Consider the following 12829-nt stretch of genomic DNA (forward strand, 5'->3'; position numbering starts at 1 on the left):
TTTACCTGTGTGTAATGTATAAGAATTAGATCTGTCTCTTTAATAAAGTGAGGGCGGGAGTTGAGTTTAGTTTCAGTTTCAGTTATAGCCTGAGGAGAAAATGTTATGCTGTGTGCTGGAGGAAAAGAGGAGAAGAATAAAAATACAGTTAAAGCTTACTCTCTCTTAAATTCCTTACACCGTGTGGATGCTACACTGTGCATAATTACAAGAATTCCGTTTGGCAAGACAGGTTCTACTGTAATCCTCATACATGCCTCTGCAGTCGAGTCAAGCTGTTGAAATCATTTCGCTTGAGTACTGGTTAATACAGAGAGCTATAGAAATGGTGTCTCAAGAGCCCCACAATCCCAGCCTAGTTATGGACTCAGAATAATCCTCTGGACTCAGTATGACTAGTGCCTCGAACGTCTCTTATTTATAAACCTATATTCTTCATTGTTATTTCTATGACTGCTATATGGGCTGAGGTTCTATTTAACAAATGTCATCAACATTTTTATTTATTTATTTTACTCGCTTATACAGCGCCATTAATTCGATACAGCTTTACAGACATTATCATCACCGTCCCCGTTGGGGCTCACAATCTAAATTCCCTATCAGTATGTCTTTGGAGTGTGGGAGGAAACTGGAAAACCTGGAGGAAACCCACGCAAACACGGAGAGAACTTACAAACTCCTTGCAGATGTTGTCTTTGGAGGGATTTGAACCCAGGACTCCAACACTGCAAGTCTGCAGTGCTAACCACTGAGCCAATGTATTGCAAGTGTGTACAAATATTGCATGGGGAAGAGGGCACCAATTTCCACCACACCTGCAATAATCCATTCCCATCCCTAAACAGCACACACTCTTCCCTTCAGGGTAGGTTCACATGAGCGCCCAAAAAATTTATCACAGTTTTCACTTGTCATCCGTATGGAATATATATTTTTTTACAGCAGCAGCCATTAATCATTTACAGGATCATTTAGCGTTTCCTATGTTACAGAATTGCAATGTAAGCTATACTGGATACACATCCATAGACTTGAATGAGCGAGTCTCATCCGACACACATGGAAGAAACTCATGCGATCTGCAATTTTTTTTCGCACGTACATTTGGTCAGTGAAATATAATCGCTCATGTGCACTGCCCCATTGAATAACATTGGTCCGAGTGCTGTCCGTTATTTCCACAAATATGTTTGTGTGAACAAGCCCTTAGCATGTGTGTATTCAGTCTATTGAACAATAACCTTGATGTGCGTACATTTATGTTTTCCTATTTTTCATGCAATCGCCTTTAGATTGTGAACTCCTCACGTCAAAGGTAACTCTCTTTATTTTCATTCATTGATATTTGTCAGAATTTAAAATGAGTTTAATAACATTCATTAAATAACAGTAAGGATAACTTTTTAAATAATAAGGAAATGCAAAACAGGCCGCATTATTGAACGATAACTTGCTGAGCTGTGAGCGTGTGCAGTAAGGGTTAACCTCTTGTGTCTAGAATCCACGTGAGCGACCAGTGGGTGATCAGCTGATGGGGCGTGATATCCACAGCTCGGAGGAAGCTGCTGCCACTCTGCTCCGGCCTCTCACACTGGCACCAGTTATTGTTCTTTCTTCTTTTCCAGAAACAAAGTGTAAAAATACGACATGGTGAACGGAAAGATTACTGGGCTTTCAGTGAAAGATGTACGCTTCCCAACCTCACTAGGTCTGCACGGCTCTGATGCCATGGTAAGGGGAACAACTTGCACTTTGAGCATGGCAAATACAAACCCTGTCTCAAGTTCCTGAAAGTCTCACTAAAACTAAACTCTGCATCTGAAAGAATACTGAAAGAAATGTTAGCATATTCACATGTTCCTAAAGGGGCTGTCTCAGGTTCTTAAATAGGAAAAAATGCAAAGTGTTTGTAATATTAGACATCTTTGTAATGCACCTGGTATTAAAAATCCTCTATGTTCTCAAGAACTGAGGGATTTTTCATTTGATAGTGTACAGCTCGTCACCTAGGTTACAGGCCACCCTGCAGACTCCGAGCGGCTGGTTGCCTAGGTAAGGAGCACATGCCGCTATCAGACTCTGCGTTAGACCCTGCTCGTCGCACTCTGTAGCGGTCTGGATCTCTGTATCTGGCTTGTCTTGTTCCCCACACACTTTTCCCAAACTGCAGAAGCAAAGCTGCCTCTTCTAGTGAGACTGCTTTCACACTAGCGTCGGTACGGGGCCGTCGCGCTGCGTCGGTCCAACGTATTGATGCATACTGTGCAAAAAATGCCCGACGTGGGCAGCGGAAGCAGTCTTACAACGCTTCCGCTGCCCCATTGCAAGGTCCGGGGAGGAGGGGGCGGAGTTTTGGCCACGCATGCGCGGTCGAAAATGGCGGTCTCGACGCACAAAAAAACGACGCAACCGTCGCACGATGGTTGCGACGTGTGGCACTGCGTCGCAATGCGTAGCTAATAAAAGTCTATGGAGAAAAACCGCATCCTGCGGGCAACTTTGCAGGATGCGTTTTTTATCCACAACGACGCATTGCGACGTGCAGTGCCCGATGCTAGTGTGAAAGTAGCCTTAGGCTTCTTTCACACTTCCGTCAGCAGGCGGCCGTCATAATGCGTTGACGCGACGCATCGATGGATGCATCAAAAATAGTGAAAAAAAAGGATGCAATGCATCCAGTTTTTTGACGAATCCGCTAGACAGATGTCCGTTTTTAGCATCCATTTTTTTGACGGGTCCGTTTTCCATGCCTACTAATGGGAGTCTCCCAAATGTGATTGGCTACTGGAAAATAATGGAAACCTATATATTGAGTGTTTTAACACCCCATCTTTGACAGGGTTTAGAGCAAGTGGCAGAAATGAAAGGAGTTATAGCAAATATTGTGACCATCTATGCATCTATCCATCAGGTAGGCTGCTGGCAGGCTTCTTGCTTGTATGCTTTTTACTCGCACATTGAGGAATGAAGCCACATGGCAGGTTTATATAGATTTGGGGCTGTCTGGCCAATTGGCTACTAAATACTGATTTGGAATGTGCTCAGTGTAAAAAAATGGATTCCAGCGCTGGATTCCATCATTCGACGTACCACGACGGATCCTGCGTCCATAGGCTTCCATTCTAGCCAACGACGTATGCTGCAGGATCCGTCGTGGCACGTTTTTCCAACACAGACAAAAAATGTTTCATTGTACATTTTTTCCAGACGATGTGCCGCCAAATTCCGCAGGATCCAGTGCACGACGGATGAAACGTGTGGCCATACGTCGCGATACGTCGCTAATACAAGTCTATGAGAAAAAACACATACTGCGGGCAAATTCGCAGGATGCGTTTTTTTTCACAAAATGACGCATTATGATGGGAGATGAAAGATGGAAGTGTGAAAGAGGCCTTAGTGCCAGTGGTGGGACCATGTCACTAGCCCAACTATCAGTTGTGCAGTGATCCTGGCAATAAGGAGGCCGGGGGCCTTGAGTGGCTCGCTGCTGAGGATGGAAGATTAGAGCTTTAAAGACGATGATACAAAACTATGTAAAGCAGTTAATACAAGAGAAGATAGTATTCTGCTACAGATGGATCTGGGTAAGTTGGAAACTTGGGCTGAAAGGTGGCAGATGAGGTTTAACAATGATAAATGTAAGGTTATACACATGGGAAGAAGGAATCAATGTCACCATTACTGTTATGACCCCAATGGCGAGGGTCTCAGAGGAACGTGGAAGTCTGCAGAATACAAAAATCCAGCTCATAGGGCAGTGGTAACTGGGTTGACCATATATCTACTCCTAACGCCAACACTAGAAGTAGCCGGGGATCATTCCTACGTTGATTCTAGATGACACGCGCCAGCCGGAGAATCTAGCTACCCCTAGTAGAGGAAAACAAAGACCTTTCTTGCCTCCAGAGAAGGGAACCCCAAAGCTGGATAGAAGCCCCCCACAAATAATGACGGTGAGGTAAGAGGAAATGACAAACACAGAAATGAACCAGGTTTAGCACAGAGAGGCCCGCTTACTGATAGCAGAATAAAGAAAGGTAACTTATATGGTCAACAAAAACCCTATTAAAATCCACACTGGAAATTCAAGAACCCCCGAACCGTCTAACGGTCCGGGAGGAGAACACCAGCCCCCCTAGAGCTTCCAGCAAAGGTCAGGATATAGATTTGGAACAAGCTGGACAAAAATACAAAACCAAAACAAATAGCAAAAAGCAAAAGGCAGACTTAGCTGATATAACTGGAACCAGGATCAGTAGACAAGAGCACAGCAGACTAGCTCTGATAACTACGTTGCCAGGCATTGAACTGAAGGTCCAGGGAGCTTATATAGCAACACCCCTAACTAACGACCCAGGTGCGGATAAAAGGAATGACAGAAAAACCAGAGTCAAAAAACTAGTAACCACTAGAGGGAGCAAAAAGCAAATTCACAACACATTACACACTGAATGGGAAACCACTGGGTAAATCTGACATGGAGAAGGACTTGGGGATCCTAGTTAATGATAAACTTACCTGGAGCAGCCAGTGCCAGGCAGCAGCTGCCAAGGCAAACAGGATCATGGGGTGCATTAAAAGAGGTCTGGATACACATGATGAGAGCATTATACTGCCTCTGTACAAATCCCTAGTTAGACCGCACATGGAGTACTGTGTCCAGTTTTGGGCACCGGTGCTCAAGAAGGATATAATGGAACTAGAGAGAGTACAAAGGAGGGCAACAAAATTAATAAAGGGGATGGGAGAACTACAATACCCAGATAGATTAGCGAAATTAGGATTATTTAGTCTAGAAAAAAGACGACTGATGGGCGATCTAATAACCATGTATAAGTATATAAGGGGACAATACAAATATCTCGCTGAGGATCTGTTTATACCAAGAAAGGTGACGGGCACAAGGGGGCATTCTTTGCGTCTGGAGGAGAGAAGGTTTTTCCACCAAAATAGAAGAGGATTCTTTACTGTTAGGGCAGTGAGAATCTGGAATTGCTTGCCTGAGGAGGTGGTGATGGCGAACTCAGTTGAGGGGTTCAAGAGAGGCCTGGATGTCTTCCTGGAGCAGAACAATATTGTATCATACAATTATTAGGTTCTGTAGAAGGACGTAGATCTGGGGATTTATTATGATGGAATATAGGCTGAACTGGATGGACAAATGTCTTTTTTCGGCCTTACTAACTTTGTAACTTTGTAACTTTGTAAAGACAACCTGCAGACAGGATTTTGGAACGTAAAGTACACACAGCCATATTGGCTCTGGGATACAGACTACAATGATACCTGCGGTAAAGACTAGTGTTGAGCGATACCGTCCGATACTTGAAAGTATCGGTATCGGAAAGCATCGGACGATACCGGCAAAGTATCGGATCTGATCCGATACCGATACCCGATACCAATACAAGTCAATAGGACTCAAGTATCGGAAGGTATCCCTGATGGTTCCCAGGGTCTGAAGGAGAGGAAACTCTCCTTCAGGCAATGGGATCCATATTAATGTGTAAAATAAAGAATTAAAATAAAAAATATTGATATACTCACCTCTCCGGAGGCCCCTGGACATCACCGCTGTGAACCGGCAGCCTTCTTTGCTTAAAATGAGCGCGTTCAGCACCTTCCATGACGTCACGGCTTCTGATTGGTCGCGTGCCGCTCATGTGACCGCCACGCGACCAATCAGAAGCCGTGACGTCATCCCTCAGGTCCTAAATTCCTAGAAGGGAATTTAAGACCTGAGGGATGACGTCGTGGCTTGTGATTGGTCGCGTGGCGGTCACATGAGCGGCACGCGACCAATCAGAAGCCATGACATCATGGAAGGTGCTGAACGCGCTCATTTTAAATAAAGAAGGCTGCCGGTTACCAGCGGTGATGTCCAGGGGCCTCCGGACAGGTGAGTATATCAATATTTTTTATTTTAATTCTTTATTTTACACATTCATATGGATCCCAGGGCCTGAAGGAGAGTTTCCTCTCCTTCAGACCCTGGGAACCATACACTGGAAACTTCCGATTCCGATTCCCGATACCACAAAAGTATCGGATCTCGGTATCGGAATTCCGATACCGCAAGTATCGGCCGATACCCGATACTTGCGGTATCGGAATGCTCAACACTAGTAAAGACATTTCCACTTCTTTTGTGTTTTTTGTGTAATCTTTGTGTGAAGTTTGCATTTACTGATATCTTCGTGCATTGGCGTGGGCCTGTAGGCAGGGTCTCTTCTTGGCGCTCTGGTCCCTTATTCATCTTCTGTTGAATGGCAAATCACTGATCCACCTCCTCTTTTAAATATAGCGCCAACACACTAATTGCTGTGGTCTCTAGAAAAAACATTGTCTCCAATAAAATGGCGCCGGCAGCACACGCGCGGTCGTATCTCCATGTCATCAAACATTGAATTTGCAGCCCTGGCCCTCTCTACGCTTCGCTGGGCACCCGGCAGACTGGCCAATTGGTGCTCAGCGCTGTGTTTGAGTCTTTACATATTATGAAAACTGGATGTCTGACTCCTTTACAGCATGTACATTTCATACCATGATGATTTTGGTTTTTTTTTACAGTAAAGATCACTGGAAAAGTGACAATGTTTTATGCTAAAATGTACTAAGAACGGCAGAAAGGTAGTTAGTAAGATATAGTTGTAGTTGTGGTTCAATGACTGTAAATTTTCATGACTCCACGTTAGATTTGTATAGTTCGAATGGAGTACAAGATATATTGAACATACATTATGATATTCAGTCATGCGTACAATGTACATGTTCCATATTGAATGTAATACTAATGAGTATAAATGTGTATACTGTATGTTTCACTTTATGGTTAATAGACGAATTTTTAAAAAATAAATGTACTAAGAAAATGAAAGAAGAACATGAAAAATATGAAAACTAACAGTAAAAAAATGTTTGATGCTACTTATAAAAAAATCTAAAAATGAAACTTCAACATATCAGGCATTTCTTAATTATTGACAATATAAAATCATTTCAGATCTAAGTCTGATTCTATTATTTTACTGTATGACAGCACACAGACCCCGATTACTCTGCGGCGTATGTTGTCATAGAAACTGATGCAGAAGATGCTTTAAAGGGCTGCGGTCTGACATTCACTTTAGGAAAAGGCACAGAGATTGGTAAGTTGATATTTACCATTATTTGTTTTCATCTCTCAATATAGGGAAATACAATGAGACAATTTTAGGAAACCAGTTACATAAAGATTTTTTTTTAGATCCAGAGTTTAAGTTGGTACAAGTAGATATTATAGATATACATAAAGTACTTGTCTGTAGTTTTTCCATGTGGCTGACAGTTTTTATTGGTAGTGTGGTCTGATTTGATGCAAATTGGCACCAAACTGTTAGCTTGAATCACTCTCTATGCAATAAAATACGTGTCATATATATATAAGTCACAGCAAGGCATTCATACATGAAGCTTTTGTTACAGGGTTGTCTAGCCGTATTATATCGGTTCCCCAAATTGCCCCCTAATGCTAAGGTTATTCTAGTAAATGGCCAGGTCCTCCCAGAATGATCCACCACTGACAGTACCAGCCTCGGTCAGTGTTCTGCAGTGATAGGGGACAACTACAAAGCTCTGACATCATTGCTGCCTACCAACCCTGGCACCTAAACTGTCTACACAAAGATGGAAGCTCTATATCTATTGTACTAGTTTTTTCAAGCCAAGTGCAAGATCTTGGCTTTAACAGAGGTCATCTAAGCAAAAACAGACGACAAAGGTAAGTTGAGAGGCGAAGAGGGAGACCATTGACCAAAAAATACACTTCAAACCAGATTTTCAATTTCACATTTTTACCCAACATATATGCAACATAAAGGTTTAAGGTCAATGGAATTAAAGAAGTTTCATCAAAATTTTAATTGAATTATCTATGTAATTGGGGTGCAAGTGTATTGAAGTACTTACTAACTGACTATGGACTCCGAACAAGGCTGCATAGTCCGCTCTGTCATTGGCAAACAATGGATGTTCGGACCCCCTATTCATATGAATGGGGTCCGCGTTCGAGTTTGGGTACTGTTCTGGTACCCAAACTGAACATTTTTTAACTGTTCGGACTCAAACATCCATGGGTTCGCCCATCACTACACTTCAGCCTTATTTGCATGTCCATTCAAACACTGATTTCTTGGTAATGGAGGAATGGCCTGGCCATGTAAAAACCAGAAAAAACGTACTATCCTTAAAACGATATTTTATTATTAAATTGTCTAAAATCCCAATAGATAAAACTCAAATGTATGCAATCAACATCAGCCAACTGGGTTGGGTAAGCTAGAAAAATAGGGAGAAAATAGCAGATATGCCTGACACAGTCCCTGTAGGTGGCCCTAAAGTGTCTTAAACCTACCTACCAGCGGAGGTTGGCACCCTAGATTTCGATATGGCGCCCCCGCTCACCGTCGACTGTCCCTCCTTACCCTAGTAGGGTCCTACTTGCTACCCACACCCAGGTACCCACAGACATACACACACAAATTGACCAATAGGTCACACTAACCAAAAAACGTGAAAAAGTGAAAAAAGAAAAAAGTGAACGAAAAATTCTAAAAACACTGCAGACATTGCTGCATAAATGCACTAAATAGCATGTACCCCACAGTTACCTCCAAAAGATTTTTTTGAAAAAATAGATAGTGCAGAGCTATGGGGTACAGCCGGGCACAGTTGGAGTGTGCTCAGTAAAATATTTGGAGGTCATAAGTAGTGAAACCTCTAATAGATGTAACAATAGGTCACTGTCTTTGTTAGTGGTTGATGACCTAAAAATCTTAGACAGACCAATAAAGCTAATGTACAGAGTGGATCCCTAAGCAAGATAGCACCCCTCCGAAAAGGTTAGCAGATATATGAGTACACTCAATGGATGTAAATATGTTGTTGGGTGATATAGATATTACACCCTAAATTGTCCAAAAATAAACAGAACAAAATATTCAACAAAAACCAAAAAACAAAATAAACCCAAATGAAAAGATTATCTGCCTTATAGGGTATCACATGTAGTATTTCTCATTTAGTTTAAGGGCTAATGCACATCAGTATACAGAAACGACTGAGAACCATCCCTCATTACTCTCTCTATATTAGATGATCTGGTAAACTTTTATTGTTATGAGTAGCATAATAGTCTGCACTCTAGATGCCATCCGAGTTCCGCATCTTATACCATAGAAAAAATCAGCAAAATATTGAACAAAATCAGAAAAAAAGAAAAAAACACAAAACAAATTGGTATCACATATAGTGTCTCTCAATTGCGTTAGATTAGTGCATCTACAAGCCCAAAAAAATATAAGGCCAATCCCATTATAGGATATCACATATAGTATTTCTCATTTGGTTTAAGGGCTAATGCACGTCAGAGTACAGAAACAGCTGAGAGCCATCCCTCATTACCCTCTCTATAATGGATAATCTGATACACTTTTGTTGCTGTCAGTAACACATTAGTCTGCACTCTAGATGCCATACGAGTTCCGCATCTCATACCAAAGAAAAAATTAGCAAAATATTAAACAGAATCAGAAAAAAGAAAGAAACACAAAATAACTTGGTATCACATAAAGTGTCTCTCAATAGCGTTAGATTAGTGCCTTATAGGGTATCACATATAGTATTTCTCATTTAGTTTAAGGGCTAATGCACATCAGTATACAAAAACGACTGAGAACTATCCCTCATTACTCTCTCTATATTAGATGATCTGGTACACCTTTATTGTTATGAGTAGCATATTAGTCTGCACTCTAGATGCCATCCGAGTTCCGCATCTTATACCATAGAAAAAATCAGCAAAAATATTAAACAAAATCAGAAAAAAGAAACACAAAACAAATTGGTATCACATATAGTGTCTCTCAATTGCGTTAGGTTAGTGCATCTACAGGCCCAAAATATCTAAGGCCAATCCCTTATAGGATATCACATATAGTATTTCTCATTTGGTTTAAGGGCTAATGCACATCAGAGTACAGAAACAACTGAGAGCCATCCCTCATTACCCTCTCTATAATGGATAATCTGGTACACTTTAGTTGGTGTCAGTAACACATTAGTCTGCACTCTAGATGCCATACGAGTTCCGCATCTCATACCAAAGGAAAAATTTTACCAAAATATAACAAAATCAGAAAAAAGAAAGAAACACAAAATAAATTGGTATCACATAAAGTGTCTCTCAGTAGCGTTAGCGTTTCTCTTTTCTTTTCTTTCCTTTTTCTTTTTTCTTTTTTCCTTTTTCTTTTTTCTGATTTTGTTTAATATTTTGCTGATTTTTTCTATGGTATAAGATGCGGAACTCGGATGGCATCTAGAGTGCAGACTAATATGCTACTCATAACAATAAAAGTGTACCAGATCATCTAATATAGAGAGAGTAATGAGGGATAGTTCTCAGTCGTTTTTGTATACTGATGTGCATTAGCCCTTAAACTAAATGAGAAATACTATATGTGATACCCTATAAGGCACTAATCTAACGCTATTGAGAGACACTTTATGTGATACCAAGTTATTTTGTGTTTCTTTCTTTTTTCTGATTCTGTTTAATATTTTGCTAATTTTTTCTTTGGTATGAGATGCGGAACTCGTATGGCATCTAGAGTGCAGACTAATGTGTTACTGACAGCAACAAAAGTGTATCAGATTATCCATTATAGAGAGGGTAATGAGGGATGGCTCTCAGCTGTTTCTGTACTCTGACGTGCATTAGCCCTTAAACCAAATGAGAAATACTATATGTGATATCCTATAATGGGATTGGCCTTATATTTTTTTGGGCTTGTAGATGCACTAATCTAACGCAATTGAGAGATACTATATGTGATACCAATTTGTTTTGTGTTTTTTTCTTTTTTTCTGATTTTGTTCAATATTTTGCTGATTTTTTCTATGGTATAAGATGCGGAACTCGGATGGCATCTAGAGTGCAGACTATTATGCTACTCATAACAATAAAAGTTTACCAGATCATCTAATATAGGGATGGTTCTCAGTCGTTTCTGTATACTGATGTGCATTAGCCCTTAAACTAAATGAGAAATACTACATGTGATACCCTATAAGGCAGATAATCTTTTCATTTGGGTTTATTTTGTTTTTTGGTTTTTGTTGAATATTTTGTTCTGTTTATTTTTGGACAATTTAGGGTGTAATATCTATATCACCCAACAACATACTTACATCCATTGAGTGTACTCATATATCTGCTAACCTTTTCGGAGGGGTGCTATCTTGCCTAGGGATCCACTCTGTACATTAGCTTTATTGGTCTGTCTAAGATTTTTAGGTCATCAACCACTAACAAAGACAGTGACCTATTGTTACATCTATTAGAGGTTTCACTACTTATGACCTCCAAATATTTTACTGAGCACACTCCAACTGTGCCCGGCTGTACCCCATAGCTCTGCACTATCTATTTTTTCAAAAAAATCTTTTTGAGGTAACTGTGGGTTACATGCTATTTAGTGCATTTATGCAGCAATGTCTGCAGTGTTTTTAGAATTTTTCGTTCACTTTTTTCTTTTTTCACTTTTTCACGTTTTTTGGTTAGTGTGACCTATTGGTCAATTTGTGTGTGTATGTCTGTGGGTACCTGGGTGTGGGTAGCAAGTAGGACCCTACTAGGGTAAGAAGGGACAGTCGACGGTGAGCGGGGGCGCCATATCGAAATCTAGGGTGCCAACCTCCGCTGGTAGGTAGGTTTAAGACACTTTAGGGCCACCTACAGGGACTGTGTCAGGCATATCTGCTATTTTCTCCCTATTTTTCTAGCTTACCCAACCCAGTTGGCTGATGTTGATTGCATACATTTGAGTTTTATCTATTGGGATTTTAGACAATTTAATAATAAAATATCGTTTTAAGGATAGTACGTTTTTTCTGGTTTTTCAACTTAATATATCCTTTCAATATTCTAGCCGGTTTTCTACACCTGGCCATGTAAAGGTATTGCTGGACTTGTCTTAAAAGAGCTAAATGTGCATATAAATACTTTTTGGGGGTGAAATCCTGTGAAGAGATTTCTTTTAAGAAACAGACATTCCTGTGTACACAACTTTCAGTTGATAATAATAAGGTACAGTGGGGAAAATAAGTATTTGACACACTGCCCATTTTGCAAGTTTTCCCACCTACAAAGAATGGAGAGGTTTCTAATTTTTATCCTAGGTACACTTCAACAGTGAGAGACAAAATCTAAAAATAAAAAAAACAGAAAATCACATTGTATGATTTTTAAATCGTTAAATTGCATTTTATTGCATGAAATAAGTATTTGATCACCTAGCAACCAGCAAGAATTCTGGCTCTCACACACGTTAGTTTTTCTTTAAGAAGCCATCCTACTCTGGATTCATTGACTGTATTAATTGCACCTTGTTTAAACTGATTACCTGTCTAAAAGACTCCTGTCTACACATTCAATCAATCACACCCCAACCTCTCCACCATGGCCAAGCCCAAAGCACCAGAGATGAAATTGTAGACCTGCACAAGGCTGGGAGGTGTTACCGGGAAATAGGCAAGCAGCTTGATGAGAAGGCAACAACTGTTAGAAAATTGAAGAAGCACAAGATGTCTGTAAGTCTTCCTCAGTCTGGGGCTCCATCCAAGATCGCGCCTTGTGGGTTAAGAATGATTCTGAGAAAGGTTGGGAATCAGCCCAGAACTACACAAGAGGACCTTGTCAATGACCTGAAGAGAGCTGGGAACACAGTCTCAAATATTACTGTTAGTAACACACTACGCCGTCATGGATTAAAATCCCGCAGGGTGC

At 40.7% G+C, this 12829-nt stretch overlaps 1 protein-coding gene across 2 annotated transcripts in view; it reads left to right on the plus strand.

The window, feature by feature from the left end:
* Window positions 1-1525: 1525 nt before the first annotated feature.
* ENOSF1 (enolase superfamily member 1) overlaps window positions 1526-12829 on the plus strand; it is a 108793-nt gene continuing 97489 nt past the window's right edge. Inside the window, exons 1-2 of one of the 2 annotated variants that reach the window (XM_077270319.1) lie at window positions 1526-1734; window positions 7046-7154. In XM_077270319.1, coding sequence (XP_077126434.1) covers window positions 1651-1734; window positions 7046-7154 — 193 coding nt within the window. In that variant the 5' untranslated portion in view covers window positions 1526-1650. The remainder of the gene's footprint in view (window positions 1735-7045; window positions 7155-12829) is intronic. The other variant, XM_077270318.1, reaches the window with a different exon arrangement.

Source organism: Ranitomeya variabilis, chromosome 6 (genome assembly GCF_051348905.1).
Source record: "Ranitomeya variabilis isolate aRanVar5 chromosome 6, aRanVar5.hap1, whole genome shotgun sequence".
Lineage (NCBI taxonomy): Eukaryota > Metazoa > Chordata > Amphibia > Anura > Dendrobatidae > Ranitomeya > Ranitomeya variabilis.